The following is an 18,886-nucleotide window of genomic DNA, read 5'->3' as shown; positions in this document are numbered from 1 at the left end:
CCCCGAGAAGGTTTAACATTTTTAAAAAATATATATTTGGGACCATCGAGAAGAATTCAGTTTCTCAAAAAATGTATATTTGGGACCCTCGAGAAGAATTCAGTTTCTCAAAAAAGGGCAGTTGGGACCCCCAAGAAGGTTTCATATTCTTAAATAAAAAGTTGGGACCCCCGAGAAGGTTTAATCTTCTTCAAAAAAGTGACAGTTGGGACCCCGAGAAGGTTTTATCTTCTTCAAAAAAGTGACAGTTGGGGCCTCGAGAAGGTTTCGGCTTCTTAAAAGAAATTGTTGGGACCCCCGAGAAGGTTTTATATTCTTAAATAAAAGACACAAGGAGCCCTCGAGAAGGTTTCACATTTTTAAAAAATATATATTGGGGGCCCTCGTGAAGGATTCAACTTCTTAAAAAAAAAGGTAGTTGGGACCCCCAAAAAGGTTTCACCTTCTTAAAAAAAAAGGCACAAGGGCCCTAAGAAGGTTTCGGTCTCTTAAAAAGAACTGTTGGGACCCCAGAGAAGGTTTTATCTTCTTCAAAAAAGTGACAGTTGGGGCCCCGAGAAGGTTTCGGCTTCTTAAAAGAAATTGTTGGGACTCCCAAGAAGGTTTTATCTTCTTCAAAGAAAGTGATAGTTGGGGACCCGAGAAGGTTTTATATTCTTTAAAAAGACACATGGCGCTCCCGAGAAGGTTTTATATTCTTAAATAAAAGACATAAGGAGCCCTCGAGAAGGTTTCACATTTTTAAAAAATATATATTGGGGCCCCTCGTAAAGGATTCAACTTCTTAAAAAAGGCAGTTGGGACCCCCAAAAAGGTTTCACCTTCTTAAAAAGAAAGGCAGTTGGAGGCCCCGAGAAGGTTTAGCATTCTTTTAAAAAAGGCACAAGGGCCTTAAGAAGGTTTCGGTCTCTTAAAAAGAACTGTTGGGACCCAGAAAAGGTTTTATCTTCTTCAAAAAAGTGACAGTTGGGGCCCCGAGAAGGTTTTATATTCTTAAAAAAGACACATGGGGCTCCCGAGAAGGTTTCACATTTTCAAAAAATATATATTTGGGAGCCTCGAGAAGAATTCAGCTTCTCAAAAAGGGCAGTTGGGATCCCCAAGAAGATTTCATATTTTTAAATAAAATGTTGGGACCCCCGAGAAGGTTTTATCTTCTTCAAAAAAATTACAGTTGAGACCCCAAGAAGGTTTTATCTTCTTCAAAAAAGTGACAGTTGGGGCTCCCGAGCAGGTTTCACATTTTTAAAAAATATATATTTGGGAGCTTCGTGAAGAATTCAGCTTCTCAAAAAGATTTCATATTCTTAAATAAAATGTTGGGACCCCCAAGAAGGTTTTATCTTCTTCAAAAAAACTAACAGTTGGGGCCCCGAGGAGGTTTTATATTCTTTAAAAAGACACATGGGGCTTCCGAGAAGGTTCCACATTTTTAAAAAATATATATTTGGGAGCCTCGAGAAGAATTCAGCTTCTCAAAAAGGGCAGTTGGGACCCCCACGAAGATTTCATATTCTTATATAAAATGTTGGGACCCCCAAGAAGGTTTTATCTTCTTCAAAGGAAGTGACAATTGGGGCCCCGAGAAGGTTTTATATTCTTTAAAAAGACACATGGGGCTTCCGAGAAGGCTCCACATTTTTAAAAAATATATATTTAGGAGCCTCGAGAAGAATTCAGCTTTTCAAAAAGGGTAGTTGGGACCCCCAAGAAGACTTCATATTCTTAAATAAAAAGTTGGGACTCCCGACAAGGTTTTATCTTCTTCAAAAAAGTGACAGTTGGGGCCCCGAGAAGGTTTTATATTATTTAAAAAGACACATGGGGCTTCCGAGAAGGCTTTACATTTTTAAAAAATATATATTTGGGAGCCTCGAGAAGAATTCAGCTTCTCAAAAAGGGAAGTTCGGACCCCCAAGAAGATTTCATATCTTTAAATAAAAAGTTGGGACCTCCGACAAGGTTTTATCTTCTTCAAAAAATTACAGTTGGAACCCCGAGAAGGTTTTACCTTCTTCAAAAAAGTGACACTTGGGGCCCCGGGAAGGTTTCGCCTTCTTAAAAGAAATTGTTGGGACCCTCGAGAAGGTTTTATCTTTTTCAAAAAAAGTGACAGTTAGGGCCGAGAAGGTTTTATATTCTTTAAAAAGACACATGGGGCTCCCGAGACGGTTTCACATTTTTAAAAAATATATATTTGAGAGCTTCGAGAAGAATTCAGCTTCTCAAAAAGGGCACCCCCAAGAAGATTTCATATTCTTAAATAAAAGCTTGAGACCCCCGAGAAGATTTTATCTTCTTCAAAAAAGTGACAGTTGGGAGCCCGAGAAGGTTCTATATTCTTAAAAAAGGCACATGGGGACCCGAGGTTTTATCTTCTTTAAAAAAATTATAGTTGGGACCCCGAGAAGGTTTCGGCTTCTTAAAAGAAATTGTTGGGACCCTCGAGAAGGTTTTATCTTCTTCAAAAAAAGTCACAATTGGGGCCCCGAGAAGGTATTATATTCTTTAAAAAGACACATGAGGCTTCCGAGAAGGTTTCACATTCTTAAAAAATATATATTTGGGAGCCTCGAGAAGAATTCAGCTTCTCAAAAAGAGCAGTTGGGATCCCCAAGAAGATTTCATATTCTTAAATAAAATGTTGGGACCTCCGAGAAGGTTTTATCTTCTTCAAAAAAATTACAGTTGGGACCCCGAGAAGGTTTCGGCTTCTTAAAAGAAATTGTTGGGACCCCCGAGAAGGTTTTATATTCTTAAATAAAAGACACAAGGAGCCCTCGAGAAGGTTTCACATTTTTAAAAAATATATATTGGGGGCCCTCGTGAAGGATTCAACTTCTTAAAAAAAAAGGTAGTTGGGACCCCCAAAAAGGTTTCACCTTCTTAAAAAAAAAGGCACAAGGGCCCTAAGAAGGTTTCGGTCTCTTAAAAAGAACTGTTGGGACCCCAGAGAAGGTTTTATCTTCTTCAAAAAAGTGACAGTTGGGGCCCCGAGAAGGTTTCGGCTTCTTAAAAGAAATTGTTGGGACTCCCAAGAAGGTTTTATCTTCTTCAAAGAAAGTGATAGTTGGGGACCCGAGAAGGTTTTATATTCTTTAAAAAGACACATGGCGCTCCCGAGAAGGTTTTATATTCTTAAATAAAAGACATAAGGAGCCCTCGAGAAGGTTTCACATTTTTAAAAAATATATATTGGGGCCCCTCGTAAAGGATTCAACTTCTTAAAAAAGGCAGTTGGGACCCCCAAAAAGGTTTCACCTTCTTAAAAAGAAAGGCAGTTGGAGGCCCCGAGAAGGTTTAGCATTCTTTTAAAAAAGGCACAAGGGCCTTAAGAAGGTTTCGGTCTCTTAAAAAGAACTGTTGGGACCCAGAAAAGGTTTTATCTTCTTCAAAAAAGTGACAGTTGGGGCCCCGAGAAGGTTTTATATTCTTAAAAAAGACACATGGGGCTCCCGAGAAGGTTTCACATTTTCAAAAAATATATATTTGGGAGCCTCGAGAAGAATTCAGCTTCTCAAAAAGGGCAGTTGGGATCCCCAAGAAGATTTCATATTTTTAAATAAAATGTTGGGACCCCCGAGAAGGTTTTATCTTCTTCAAAAAAATTACAGTTGAGACCCCAAGAAGGTTTTATCTTCTTCAAAAAAGTGACAGTTGGGGCTCCCGAGCAGGTTTCACATTTTTAAAAAATATATATTTGGGAGCTTCGTGAAGAATTCAGCTTCTCAAAAAGATTTCATATTCTTAAATAAAATGTTGGGACCCCCAAGAAGGTTTTATCTTCTTCAAAAAAACTAACAGTTGGGGCCCCGAGGAGGTTTTATATTCTTTAAAAAGACACATGGGGCTTCCGAGAAGGTTCCACATTTTTAAAAAATATATATTTGGGAGCCTCGAGAAGAATTCAGCTTCTCAAAAAGGGCAGTTGGGACCCCCACGAAGATTTCATATTCTTATATAAAATGTTGGGACCCCCAAGAAGGTTTTATCTTCTTCAAAGGAAGTGACAATTGGGGCCCCGAGAAGGTTTTATATTCTTTAAAAAGACACATGGGGCTTCCGAGAAGGCTCCACATTTTTAAAAAATATATATTTAGGAGCCTCGAGAAGAATTCAGCTTTTCAAAAAGGGTAGTTGGGACCCCCAAGAAGACTTCATATTCTTAAATAAAAAGTTGGGACTCCCGACAAGGTTTTATCTTCTTCAAAAAAGTGACAGTTGGGGCCCCGAGAAGGTTTTATATTATTTAAAAAGACACATGGGGCTTCCGAGAAGGCTTTACATTTTTAAAAAATATATATTTGGGAGCCTCGAGAAGAATTCAGCTTCTCAAAAAGGGAAGTTCGGACCCCCAAGAAGATTTCATATCTTTAAATAAAAAGTTGGGACCTCCGACAAGGTTTTATCTTCTTCAAAAAATTACAGTTGGAACCCCGAGAAGGTTTTACCTTCTTCAAAAAAGTGACACTTGGGGCCCCGGGAAGGTTTCGCCTTCTTAAAAGAAATTGTTGGGACCCTCGAGAAGGTTTTATCTTTTTCAAAAAAAGTGACAGTTAGGGCCGAGAAGGTTTTATATTCTTTAAAAAGACACATGGGGCTCCCGAGACGGTTTCACATTTTTAAAAAATATATATTTGAGAGCTTCGAGAAGAATTCAGCTTCTCAAAAAGGGCACCCCCAAGAAGATTTCATATTCTTAAATAAAAGCTTGAGACCCCCGAGAAGATTTTATCTTCTTCAAAAAAGTGACAGTTGGGAGCCCGAGAAGGTTCTATATTCTTAAAAAAGGCACATGGGGACCCGAGGTTTTATCTTCTTTAAAAAAATTATAGTTGGGACCCCGAGAAGGTTTCGGCTTCTTAAAAGAAATTGTTGGGACCCTCGAGAAGGTTTTATCTTCTTCAAAAAAAGTCACAATTGGGGCCCCGAGAAGGTATTATATTCTTTAAAAAGACACATGAGGCTTCCGAGAAGGTTTCACATTCTTAAAAAATATATATTTGGGAGCCTCGAGAAGAATTCAGCTTCTCAAAAAGAGCAGTTGGGATCCCCAAGAAGATTTCATATTCTTAAATAAAATGTTGGGACCTCCGAGAAGGTTTTATCTTCTTCAAAAAAATTACAGTTGGGACCCCGAGAAGGTTTCGGCTTCTTAAAAGAAATTGTTGGGACCCCCGAGGTTTTATCTTCTTCTTCAAAAAAGTGACAGTTGGGGCCCCGAGATGGTTTTATATTCTCTAAAAAGACACATGGGGCTTCCGAGAAGGTTTCACATTTTTAAAAATATATATTTGGGACCCTCGAGAAGAATTCAGCTTCTCAAAAAGGACAGTTGGGCCCCCAAGAAGACTCCATATTCTTAAATAAAAAGTTGGGACTCCCGAGAAGGTTGTATATTCTTCAAAAAAATTACAGTTGGGACCCCGAGAAGGTTTTATCTTCTTCTAAAAAGTGACAGTTGGGGCCCCGAGAATGTTTTATATTCTTTAAAAAGACACATGGGGCTTCCGAGAAGGTTTCATATTTTTAAAAAATATATATTTCGGAGCCTCGAGAAGAATTCAGCTTCTCAAAAAGGGCAGTTGGGACCCCAAGAAGATTTCATATTCTTAAATAAAAAGTTGGGACCCCCGAGAAGGTTTTATCTTCTTCAAAAAAATTACAGTTGGGAACCCGAGAAGGTTTTATCTTCTTCAAAAAAGTGACAGTTGGGGCCCCGAAAAGGTTTCGGCTTCTTAAAAGAAATTGTTGGGACCACCGGGAAGGTTTTATCTTCTTCAAAAATAGTGACAGGTGGGCCCCGAGATGGTTTTAAATTCTTTAAAAAGGCACATGGGGCTCCCGAGAAGGTTTCACATTTTTAAAAAATATATATTTGGGAGCCTCGAGAAGAATTCAGCTTCTCAAAAAGGGCAGTTGGGATCCCCAAGATTTCATATTTTTAAATAAAAAGTTGGGACCCCGAGAAGGTTTTATCTTCTTCAAAAAAAGTGACAGTTGGGGCTCCGAGAAGGTTTCGGCTTCTTAAAAGAAACTGTTGGGACTCCCAAGAAGGTTTTATCTTCTTCAAAAAAAGTGATAGTTGGGGACCCGAGACGGTTTTATATTCTTTAAAAAGACACATGCGGCTCCCGAGAAGGTTTTATATTCTTAAATAAAAAACATAAGGAGCCCTCGAGAAGGTTTCACATTTTTAAAAAATATATATTGGGGGCCCTCGTAAAGGATTCAACTTCTTAAAAAAGGCAGTTGGGACCCCCAAAAAGGTTTCACCATCTTAAAAAAAAGGCAGTTGAGGGCCCCGAGAAAGTTTAGCATTCTTTTAAAAAAAGGCACAAGGGCCCTAAGAAGGTTTCGGTCCCTTAAAAAGAACTGTTGGGACCCCAGAGAAGGTTTTCTCTTCGTCAAAAATAGTGACAGTTGGGACACCGAGAAGGTTTTATATTCTTAAAAAAGACACATGGGGTTTCCGAGAAGGTTTCACATTTTTAAAAAATATATATTTGGGAGCCTCGAGAAGATTTCAGCTTCTCAAAAAGGGCAGTTGGGATCCCCAAGAAGATTTCATATACTTAAATAAAATGTTGGGACCCCCGAGAAGGTTTTATCTTCTTCAAAAAAATTACAGTTGTGACCCCAAGAAGGTTTTATGTTCTTCAAAAAAGTGGCAGTTGGGGCCCCGAGAAGGTTTCGGCTTCTTAAAAAAAATTGTTGGGACCCCCGAGAAGGTTTTATATTCTTTAAAAAGACACATGGGGCTCCAGAGAAGGTTTCACATGTTTAAAAAATATATATTTGGGAGTTTCGTGAAGAATTCAGCTTCTCAAAAAGATTTCATATTCTTAAATAAAATGTTGGGACCCCCGAGAAGGTTTTATATTCTTTAAAAGACACACGGGGCTCCCGAGAAGGTTTCACATTTTTAAAAATATATATATTTGGGAACCTCGGGAAGAATTCAGCTTCTCGAAAAGGGCAGTTGGGACCCCCAAGAAGATTTCATATTCTTAAATAAATGTTGGGCCCCCGAGAAGGTTTTATCTTCTTCAAAAAAGTGACAGTTGGGGTTCCGAGAATGTTTCGGCTTCTTAAAAAGAAATTGTTGGGACCCCCGAGAAGGTTTTATATTCTTTAAAAGACACATGGGGCTCCCGAGAAGGTTTCACATTTAAAAAAATATATATTTGTGAGCCTCGAGACGAATTCAGCTTCTCAAAAAAGGGCAGTTGGGACCCCCAGGAAGATTTCATATTCTTAAATAAAATGTTGGGACCCCCAAGAAGGTTTTATCTTCTTCAAAAAATGACAGTTGGGACCCCGAGAAGGTTCTATATTCTTAAAAAAATGCACATGGGGCCCCCGAGAAGGTTTTATCTTCTTCAAAAAAGTAACAGTTGGGGCCCCGAGAAGGTTTCGGCTTCTTAAAAAATAAATGGTCGGGACCCCCGAGAAGGTTTCGTATTCTTAAATAAAAAGTTGGGATCCCCGAGAAAGTGTTATCTTCTTCAAAAAAATAACAGTTGGGACCCCGAGAAGGTTATATATTCTTAAAAAAAAGGAAAATGGGCCCCCGAAACAGTTTCCCATTTTTAAAAAATTCATCTTCTTAAAATAGGTTGTTGGGACCCCTAAAAAGGTTTTATTTTCTTAAATAAACAGTTGGGCCCCCCCCAGAAGGTCTCACCTTCTAAAAAGAAGACAGTTGGGGGCCCCGAGAAGGTTTTATCGTCTTCAAAAAAAGTGATAGTTGGGGCCCCGAGAAAGTGTCGCCTTCTTTAAAAAAAAGACAGTTGGGCGGTCCGAGAAGGTTTCATATTCTTAAATAAAAAGTTGGAACCTCCGAGAAGGTTTTATCATCTTCAAAAAAGTGACAGTTGGGACCCTGAAAAGGTTTCACATTTAAAAAAAATATATATTTGGGGCCCTCGAGAAGGATTCAGCTTCTTAAAAAAGGACAGTTGGGGGCTCCCAAGAAGGATTCATATTTTTAAATAAAAAGGTGGGCCCCCCGAGAAGATTTCATCATCTTAAAAAAAGACAGTGGGGGTCCCGAGAAGGTTTTATATTCTTAAAAAAAGACACATGGAGCCCCCTGAGAAGATGTATTTCGCATTCTTAAAAAGAAACTGTTGGGTGCCCTTTAAAAAAAACGTATACATATATTTGAGGTTCTCGAGAAGATTTTATCTTCTTCAAAAAAATGACAGTTGGAGCCCCGAAAAGGTTTTATATTCCTAAAAAAAGAACACATGGGGCCTCCGAGAAAGTTTCACTTAAAAAATAAATAAACATTTGGGGCCTCGAGAAGCAAACAGCTTTTTAAAAAAAGACGGCTAGGGCCCTCAAGAAGGTTTCACATTTTTAAATAAAAAGTTGGAACCCCCGAGAAGGTTTTATATTCTAAAAAAAAGATACATGGGGCACCGAGGAGATACCACATTTTAAAAAAATATATAATTGGGGCCCTCGAGGAGGCTTCAGGTTCTTAAAGAAAAGGTAGTTTGAGCACCCAAGGTTTCATATTCTTAAAAAAACATTTAAACAGACAGTTAGGACCTCTAAGAATGTTTCACAATCTCCCTTCTTAAAAAAACGACAATTAAAGCCCGGAGAAGGTTTCACCTTTTTAAGAAAAAACAGTTGGGACCCTCGGGAAGGTTTCACATCCATTAAAGAAAAGACAGTTGGTTGCATATTTAAATATATATATATATATATATTTGGGGTCCCCGAGAAGTGTTAATCATTTTCAAAAAAATGACAGTTGCTGCCCCGACAAGGTTTTATAACAAAAAAAAGACACATGGGACCTCCCAAGAGACTTCAATTCTCAAAAAAACACTTGGATCACCTAGATGGTTTCATTTTCTTAAAAAAAATAAACAGTTGGTACCCTCGAGGTTCCACATTCTTAAAAAAAAAAATTCCAAAATGATTGCGATAAATATTCCTTCGCCCTTGCACTGTAGTCCGACAATCCAACTTTTTTAAAACGTTATAAAATTTGGGTTTGCGATTTTGGTTATTATATCTGCACAAGTATGGACAATATGAAATATATTCACAGCAGATAACCCACGGGAAAAAATGTAAATATACTCAATATTTCAGTATATGCTTAACATCGACTGTTTATGTTTATATGTGAAGGAGCACCATATTTTATAAAATTGAAACAATATTTACTAAAATATAAATTTTGGAGAGGACGTCGTCCTATTGGACAGAAGACAGACTGACTTTAAAAATAGCCAGTCCTCCATTGGACTCGTTCACAAACGAGTAAAAAAGTGAATTTGTTCTTTAGTGAGTATACAACATAATTTTGATTTTTTTTTTTAAAGGAGTAATACGATAAAAAGCAATGTAATAAGAAGCAAAATATGTATAATTACCTACTTAATTATGACGTGGCCTGGAAGAGTCAAAATTTGTTTTTATAAAGGTCATAAATAAAAACAAGAGTCATGATGACAGGATTTGTTGTATTTTTCGCAGTGGGGACAGAATACAATCGACCTTGCGCATTCTAACCATCTTCTGAGCTGAAAACCACGTCAACGTTTCGGCCATCGACATTAAAAGCAGTACCGCAGTACCTGCATCCACTTACTGTACATTGCACTCCAACCCAGCAACTTCTTTCCCTGCTGTTAGCACCAATCAGTTAGCAACATCCACATTTACATTTAATTAAAGTGAATCACATCGCCAAGGTCATCCACACCACAGCTGCACTAACTGGGTTACTGTGACAACAACTTTTATCAAGTACCATATAACATCAAGCTCTCGCTGCATTCGTACTAATCGTTCACGATGGCACCGACTCTCTACATGATCCACCCCAGCCCTCCGGTACGGACAGTACTGATGACGGCCAAGGCCATCGACTTGACCCTCAACGAAAAGGAAATCGACTTCTTCGGGGAAGAGTACCTGACACCGGAATACCTAAAGGTACGGTCGCTTTTATCGTAGTCTAGGTACTACTAATATCATTTTTGTAGATGAATCCTCAGCACACTGTTCCAACTCTGGACGACGACGGCTTCACCATCTGGGACAGCCACGCCATAAGCACCTACCTGGTGTCCAAATACGCCAAAGACGACTCACTCTACCCCAAGGATTTGCAAAAACGGGCCGTAGTGGATCAAAGGTTGCACTTTGAGTCCGGGATCATCTTCTCCCGGCTATTACGAATAACCGTAAGTTCGCTTTTACCACACCATCTATAAACTAATTTGGAGTTTGCAGAGACCCATTCTCTTCCACGGCAGGCCAACCATATTCCCGGAGGATAGAGACAACATGATCGACGGTTATGCTCAGTTTGAGGCCATCCTGGAAGGGAAGACCTTCGCAGCTGGTGACTATGTCTCAGTGGCCGATTACAGCCTCCTTTCTTCCATTGGGAGCATCGCGACTTTGGTGCCCATCGACCCCGAGAAGTTCCCTAGAGTGACGGCGTGGCTCCAGAGAGTCCAGGCTCGTCCCGAATGTGCCGTCAACAAGCGAGGACAAGACGAGTTCGCTGTTCTGTTCAAGAGCAAATTATCAAAAGAGTGATGTAGTGTTCTCTAATAAAGAGCATCTTGTTTTACATGAAAGCGTTTAAATCGGAAATGCATATCGTGTTAGGCTCTTCAAGCGTTAATTACAAACTGATGTGAATATTTTATCGCCAGTTCAGTACACACATGTTGCCTAGATTGTACATGTTTCATGGGAGCCCTCCGGCAAGGGCTGTCCTAATTACAGCCAGAGCCATCGGTCTAGATTTGAACAAAATCGAAATTAACGTGATGAAAGGGGAGCACTTGAAACCCGAATACCTGCGAGTGAGTATTTTTAGAAAAATGTAACGAGAGAGACTTTAGTAGATGAACCCCCAACACACGATTCCTACTTTCGTGGACACGTGCGGCTTCGTTCTTTGGGATAGTCATTCAATTATGACTTATCTGGTGTCGAAGTATGCCAAAAATGACAAGCTTTACCCGGAAGAGTTGAAAAAACGGGCAACTATCAATCAAAGGTTGTTTTTTGAAGCGAGCGTTGTGTATCCTTACTTGAGAAAAACTTCAGTAAGAAATTTGAAATTTGAGTTTCTTTGGTTAAAATTTGAGTTTTAGCTGTCGGTACTTTTCAAAGGCAAAAATAGTCTGGATCAAGAAGACAGGAAGGCAGCGAATGAGTGTTACGGTTTTTTGGAGAGTTTCTTAGATGGGAGGGAGTGGGTGGCCGGGGAAAATCTTAGTATCGCCGATTATAGTCTACTGGCGTCAATTTCGACTCTCAATTTGTTAATTTCGGTTGATGAGGGGATGTTTCCGAGAGTGATCGCTTGGTTGAAGAAGTGCGAAGAGCTGCCAGAGTGTGAGGACAACAAAAAGGGGCTTCAAGAAATGTCGCTTTTGGTTCAAACTAAGCTGAAAGTGGTCACAGAGTCCATGGTCAATCACATCTGATTTTTGTAATAAAAATGTAGTGTCAATAAAACTCTCAAAAGGTTATTTTGATAGAACTTTCCTCGTCCCGGAAGTATTACTAGTAATAAAAATGGTAAAATAAAAGTTGTACTGATTCAAGATGGACTCATAAATCACACCGCTCAGGCCAGTGGGTAATCGAAAAATTGAAAAAATCGAAAAACCAAGATGTCAAGAAATCGAAACTCGAAAGTTTAAGAAATCGAAGAATTGAAAAATCGAAACATCAAAAAATTGGAAAATTGAGAGACTGAACAGTCAAAAAGTTTAAAAATTCGAGGAATTGAAAAATTAAAATATTGAGAAATGGAAAGATCAAAAGTTCGAGAAATCGAAAAGTCATGAAGTCGGAAAATCGAAAAATTGAGAAACCGAAATAGGCCAAAATTGAAAAATTTTAAAAATGAAAAATTAAAATATCGAAAATTTGAAATATGGAAGAATTGACATGAAAAATCGAGAAATCGAAAAATCTCATAATTTAAAAATTGCCGAATTGAAATATCAAAAAATTGAAAAATGTAAAATTTAAACATCGAAAAATCAAAAAAGTGAAGTCGAAAAATCAAAACCTTAAAAAAATCGAAACATTAAAAAAGTAAAAACCCAAAAAAGCGAAAAATTGAAGAATTGAAGAGCAGGAAAATTGAAACACTCGAAAGTCACAAAATGGGAAAAACAAAACATGTATTAATTGCAAAAACATGTATTAATTGCAAAATCGAAAAACTGAAAGTTTATAAGAGTCAAATTTGACAAAATTAAAAAAACGAAAAATTGAAAACAGAAATCTGAAACAGGGAAGTCGAAAAATGGAAAAATTAAGAAATCGAAACATGTATCAATTGAAAAATCGAAAAATTGAGAGTTTATAAAAGTCAAATTTGAAAAATTGAAAAATCGAAAGATTTGAAAAATTTGAAAAATCGAAAAACCTAAAATTCTAAAAATTAAAAAATTAGAATATCAAAAAATTCAAAATTGTAAAATTGAAGTGAAACATTGAAAAAACGTAAAACTCAAACAAAATCTTAAAAACGAAAAATTAAAAAATTGAAACATTTGAAAATTCGAAAACTTGAAAAATGGAGAAATTAAAAAATCTAAAATTTTAAAAATTTAAAAATTAAAAAAGTAAAAAAACGACACATCGAAAAATGGAAAAGTCGAAGCATCGAAAAATTGAAAAATTCCAAAATAAAATATCGAAAAACTGAAAAATGAAAGAAAATTGAAGAATGGAATAACTGAAAAATCCTAAAACTGAAATATCCAAAAATTAGCATTTAAAAAACTGAAAATTTGAGAAATCGAAAAATCAAAAAAGTTAAGTCGAAAAATTGAAGAATTGAAGAGCTGGAAAATCGAGACAGTCGAAAGTCAAGAAATGGGAAAATCAAAACATCGATTAATTGAAAAATCAACAAATTGAGAATTTAGAAAAGTTAAAAATTGAAAGATTGAAATATTTAAAAATTGTAAAATTGAAGTGAAACATTGAGAAAACGTAAAACTGAAACAAATCTTAAAAATGAAAAATGAAAAAATCGAAATATTTGAAAATTCGAAAACTTGAAAAATTGAAATATCGACAAACTGAAATGAAAAATCGAGAAATCAAAAAATCTAAAATTTTAAAAATTTAAAAATTAAAATATAAGATTCAAAAATCTAAAACTTAAAAATTAAAAATTGGAAAATTCCAAAATAACATATTGAAAAACTGAAAAATGAAACAAAATTGAAGAATAGGAAAATCGAAACGCTCGAAAGTCAAGAAATGAGAAAATCAAAACATGCATTAATTGAAAAATCGAAATTTGAGAGTTTATAAAAATCAAATTTGAAGAACCGAAAAATTGAAAATTTGAAAAAACGAAAAATTGAAAAACAGAAAATCTAAATCAGGAAGTCGAAAAATCGAAAGATTAAGAAATCCAAACATTTGAAAAATTTTAAAACTTGAAAAACTGAAACATCGAAAAATTGAAATGAAAAATCGAGAAATCGAAAAATCTAAAATTCTGAAAGTTGAAAAATTAAAATATCCAAAAAACAAAAAATTCAAAAATCGAAAAATTGAAAACTTGAAAAAGTAAAAAAATCGACACATTGAAAAACTGAAGAATCTCAAAACTAAAATATCCAAAAAATGAGAAATTAAAAAATTGAAAAATGGGGAAACTAAAGGCAAAAAGTGAAGTCGAAAAATAAAATATTTAAAAATCGCAAAATTGAAGAGAAAAATTGGAAAAACGTAAAACTGAAGCATTGGAAAATTTTAAAAACGAACAATTAAAAAATCGAAAATTTTAAAAAACGAGGAATTGAAAAACAGAAAATCTAAAATCGAGAAGTCGACAAATCGAAAACTTGAAAAATTGAAATAGCAAAAAATTAAAATCAAATATCGAGAAATCAAAAAATCTAAAATTTTAAAAATTAAAAAATAAATATCAAAAGATTGAAAAAATTAAAATATAAAATCGAAAAATTGAAAAATCCCAAAACTGAAATATCGAAAAACTGATAAATGAAAGAAAAACTGAAGAATGGAAAATAAGAAAAATCTCAAGACTGAAATATCCAAAAACTGAGACTCTAAAAAATTCTAAATATAGAAACATCCAAATCTAAAAATTTTAAAAATGAAAAATTTAAAAAACGAAAAATTGAAAATAGAAAATCTAAAACCGGGCAGTCGCAAAATCGAAATATTAAGAAATCGAAACATTTGAAAAATCCGAAAACCCGAAAAATTGAAATTCCGAAAAACTGAAATGAAAAATCGAGAAATCGAAAAATCTGAAATTTAAAAATCGAAAAATTGAAAAATTCAGAAAGTAAAAAAATCGACACACCGAAAAATCGAAATATTGAAAAATCCCAAAACTGAAATATCGAAAAACTGAAAATTGGAAGAAAAACTGAAGAATGGAAAAACTGAAATATCCAAGAGTTGAGAATCTAAACCATTGAAAAGTTGAGAAATCAAAAAATCAAAAAAGTGAAGTCGAAAAATCACAACCTTAAAAAAATCGAAAAATTGCAAAAATCAAAAACCTGAGAAATTGAAACATTGAAGAATTGAAGAACTGGAAACTCAAAACAGATTAAATGATAAATCGAAAAATAGAGAGTTTACAAAAGTCAAATTTGAAAAATAAAAAATCGAAAATTTGAAAAGACGAAAAATTGAAAAACAGAAAATCTAAAACCGGGAAGTCGAAAAAGCGAAAGATTAAGAAATCGAAACATTTGAAAAATTAGAAAACTTGAAAAACTGAAACATTGAAAAACTAAAAAAAACAAAAAGGTCAAAAATCGAAAAAGTAAAAAATCGAAAAAGTAAAAAAATCGTCATTTAGAAAAAAACTGAAATATCCAAAAAATAAGAAATTAAAAAATTGAAAATGTAGAAATTAAAAAGTCAAAAAAGTGAAGTCGAAAATTCAAATTTTAAAAATCGTAAAATTGAAGAGAAAAATTGAAAAAACGTAAAACTAAAACATCGGAAAATTTTTAAAAGTGAAACATTAAAAAAATCATTTTAAAAAACGGAAAGTTGAAAAACAGAAAATTTAAAACCGGGAAGTCGACACATTTGAAAATTCAAAAACTTGAAAAATTTAAATATCGGAAAACTGAAATTAAAATACGAGAAATCAAAAAATCTAAAATTTTAAAAATTAAAAATTTAAAATATCAGAAGATTGAAAAATCTAAAATTTAAAAATCGAAAAATTGAAAAAGTAAAAAAATCGACACATCGAAAAGTTGATAAGTCGAAGAATCGAAATATTGAAAAATCCCAAAACTGAAATATCGAAAAACTGAAAAATGAAAGAAAAATTGAAGAATAGTATCTGATATATCCAAAAATTGAGAATCTAAAAAATTGAAAATTTGAGAAATCGAAAAATCAAAAATGTGAAGTCGAAAAATCGAAACCTTAAAAAACATTGAAACACCTGAGGAATCGAAAAATTGAAGAATTGAAGAACTGAAAAATCGAAACACTCGAAAGTCATGAAGTGGGAAACACTGAGAATTTAATAAAGTCAAAAATTGAAAAATCGAAATATTTAAAAATTGTAAAATTGAGCAGGAGAAACACTGAAAAATCATTAAACTGAAACATCGGAAAATTGAGAAATCGAAAAATTGAAAATCGAGAAATTGAAAAATTAAAAACCTAAAAAAATCGAAATTTGAGAATTTATAAAAGTCACATTTGAAAAATTTGGAAAAACGAAAAATTGAAAAACAGAAAATCTAAACCAGCAAGTCGAAAAATCGAAAGATTAAGAAATCGAAACATTTGAAAAATTTGAAAACTTGAAAAACATGGACAAACTGAAATGAAAAATCGAGAAATCGAAAAATCTACTATTCTAAAAATTAAACAACTAAAATGTCAAAAAACCAAAAAATTGTAAAATCGAAAAATTGAAAAGTCGAAAAAGTAAAAAATCGACACTTTGAAAAACTGAAAAATCCAAAAACTCAAATATCCAAAAAATGAAAATGGAAAAATTTAAAAGTCAAAAAAGTGAAGTCGAAAAATCAAAACCTTAAAGATTTGAAAAATTAAAAAATCAAAAATCTAAGAGTTGAAAAAACGGGCAACCATCAATCAAAGGTTGTTTTTTGAAGCGAGCGTTGTGTATCCTTACTTGAGAAAAACTTCAGTAAGAAATTTGAAATTTGAGTTTCTTTGGTTAAAATTTGAGTTTTAGCTGTCGGTACTTTTCAAAGGCAAAAATAGTCTGGATCAAGAAGACAGGAACGCAGCGAATAAGTGTTACGGTTTTTTGGAAAGCTTCTTAGATGGGAGGGAATGGGTGGCCGGGGAAAATCTTAGTATCGCCGATTATAGTTTATTGGCGTCAATTTCGACTCTCAATTTGTTAATTTCGGTTGATGAGGAGATGTTTCCGAGGGTGATCGCTTGGTTGAAGAAGTGCGAAGAGCTGCCAGAGTGTGAAGACAACAAAAAGGGGCTTCAAGAAATGTCGCTTTTGGTTCAAACTAAGCTGAAAGTTGTCACAGAGTCTATGGTCAATCATATCTGATTTTTGTAATAAAAACGTAGCGTGAATGAATAAAAGTTTAAAAAAATGGTTGAAGGTTGTTTTGATAGAACTTTCCTCGTTCCGGAAGTGTTGCTAGTAGTAAAAGTGGTAAAATAAAAGTTGTACTGATTCAAGATGGAATCACACCGCTCACGCCAGTGGGAAACTAAACATTTAAAAAATCGAAAAACCAAGATGTCAAGAAATCGAAACTCCAAAATTTAAGAAATCGAAAAATTGAAAAATCACAACATCAAGAAGTTGAAAAATTGAAAAATCACAATATCAAGAAATCGAAAAATTAAGAAACCGAAATAGGCCAAAATCGAGAATACAGAAAGTTAAAATTTGCAAAATTGGAAAATCTAAAAATCTAAAACCGGAAAAATATAAAAATGGAAAAACTGAGAAACCGAAATAGGCCAAAATCAAAATATCGAAACATCCAAATCTCGATAAATCTGGAAATCAAAACATTCAGAAATTGAAAAAGTTTAAAAATAAAAAATTAAAATATCGAAAATTTGAAAAATTCGAAAAAATTGAAAAATCGAAGAATAGGAATGAAAAATATAGAAATCGAAAAATCTAAGATTTTAAAAATTGCGAAACTGAAATATCAAAAAATTGAAAAATGTAAAATTTAAACATCGAAAAATCATAAAAGTGAAGCCGAAAAATCGAAACCTTAAAAAAATCGAAAAATTCGAAAAATTGACAAATCGAAATAACGAAGAACTAAAATGAAAAATCCAGAAATCGAAAAATCTAAAATTTTAAATTGAAAAATTTAAAATTCAAAAATCGAAAAATTGCAAAATCGACAAAGTAAAAAAATCGCCACATCGAAAATCAAAAGTCGAAGAACCGAAATATTGAAAAATCCCAAAATTGAAACATTGAAAAACTGAAAAATGAAAGGAAAACTAAAGAATGGAAAAACTGGAAAATCCGAAAACTGAAATATCCAAAAAATGAGAATCTAAAAAAATTGAAAAACTGGGAAATCGAAAAAGCAAAAAAGTTAACTCAAAAAACCGAAACCTTAACAAAACGAAAAATTGAAAAATCAGAAACTTGAAAAATTGATAAACTGAAGAACAAGAAAATCGAAACACTTGAAAGTCAAGAAATGGGGATATCAAAACATGTATTAATTGAAAAATCGAAAAATTGAGAGTTTATAAAAGTCAAATTTGAAAAATTAAAAAATCGAAAAACCCAAATGAAAAATCGAGAAATCGAAAAATTGAAAAACAGAAAACCTAAAATCGGGAAGTCGAAAAATCGAAATAGGTATAAGAAATCGAAACATTTGAAAATTACAAAACTTGCAAAACTGAAATATCGAAAAACTGAAATGAAAAATCGAGAAATCAAAAAATCAAAAATTTTAAAAATTGAACAATTTAAAATCGAAAAATCGAAAAAGTAAAAAAATCGACACATCGAAAATCAAAAAGTCGGAGAATCGAAATATTGAAAAATCCCAAAATTAAAACATCGAAAAACTGAAAAATGAAAAAAACTAAAGAATGGAAAAACTGAAAAATCCGAAAACTGAAATATCCAAAAACTGAGAAAAGAAAATTGAAAATTGAGAAATCGAAAAAGCAAAAAAAAAGTGATTTGAAAAACTCGAAACCTTAAAAAAATCGAAAAATTGAAAAATCAGGAACTTGAAAAATCGAAAAATTGATAAACTGAAAAACAGGAAAATCGAAACACTCGAAAGTCAAGAAATGGGAAAATCAAAACATGTATTAATTGAAAAATCAAAAATTGAGAGTTTATAAAAGTCAAATTTGAAAAATTGAAAATTTGAAAAACGAAAAATTTTAAAAACAGAAAATCTAAACCGGGAAGTCGAAAAATCGAAAGATTAAGAAATCGAAACATTTGAACTTGAAAAATTGAAACATCGAAAAACTGAAAAATTTTAAATTTTAAAAATTGCAAAATTAAAATAATCGATCGATCCAAAAACTGAGAATCTAAAAAATTGAAAAATTGAAAAATCGAAAAAGCAAAAAAGTGAACTCGAAAATACGAAACCTTAAAAAATCGAAAAATCGATAATTTGAGCAACAGGAAAATCGAAGCACTCGAAAGTAAAGAAATGGAAAAGTCAAAACATTTATAATTAATATTTCAAAAATCGAAAAACTGAAAGTTTATAAAAGTCAAATTTGAAAAATTGAAAAATCGGAAATTTGAAAAAACGGAAAATCTAAACCGGGAAGTCAAAAAATCGAAAGATTAAGAAATCGAAACGTTTGAAAAATATGAAAACTTGAAAAATTGAAACATCGA

General features: G+C 33.7%; 3 protein-coding genes across 3 annotated transcripts; all 3 read left to right on the top strand.

The window, feature by feature from the left end:
* Positions 1-9,501: 9,501 nt before the first annotated feature.
* Positions 9,502-10,609, top strand: LOC135131375 (glutathione S-transferase 1-like). The gene is made up of 3 exons (XM_064059055.1): positions 9,502-9,963; positions 10,014-10,214; positions 10,264-10,609. Exons 1-3 carry the CDS (start codon positions 9,823-9,825, stop codon positions 10,573-10,575), a joined length of 654 nt encoding a protein of 217 aa, XP_063915125.1. The 5' UTR covers positions 9,502-9,822; the 3' UTR covers positions 10,576-10,609.
* Positions 10,610-10,692: 83 nt separating this feature from the next.
* Positions 10,693-11,520, top strand: LOC135131371 (glutathione S-transferase 1-like). Its single transcript, XM_064059052.1, has 3 exons — positions 10,693-10,847; positions 10,890-11,093; positions 11,142-11,520. The coding sequence occupies exons 1-3, from the start codon at positions 10,707-10,709 to the stop codon at positions 11,475-11,477; spliced, it is 681 nt and encodes a 226-aa protein (XP_063915122.1). The 5' UTR covers positions 10,693-10,706; the 3' UTR covers positions 11,478-11,520.
* Positions 11,521-11,804: 284 nt separating this feature from the next.
* Positions 11,805-16,573, top strand: LOC135131293 (glutathione S-transferase D7-like). Its single transcript, XM_064058962.1, has 2 exons — positions 11,805-11,819; positions 16,238-16,573. Exons 1-2 carry the CDS (start codon positions 11,805-11,807, stop codon positions 16,571-16,573), a joined length of 351 nt encoding a protein of 116 aa, XP_063915032.1.
* Positions 16,574-18,886: the final 2,313 nt, after the last annotated feature.

The sequence above is a fragment of the Zophobas morio genome, unplaced genomic scaffold (assembly GCF_036711695.1).
Source record: "Zophobas morio isolate AGI-343-1 ecotype UQ-CSIRO unplaced genomic scaffold, CSIRO_AGI_Zmor_V1 ptg000020l, whole genome shotgun sequence".
NCBI lineage: Eukaryota > Metazoa > Arthropoda > Insecta > Coleoptera > Tenebrionidae > Zophobas > Zophobas morio.
The sequence above is the reverse complement of the archived record's forward strand: the minus strand, read 5'-3'. Positions and strand labels throughout refer to the sequence as shown.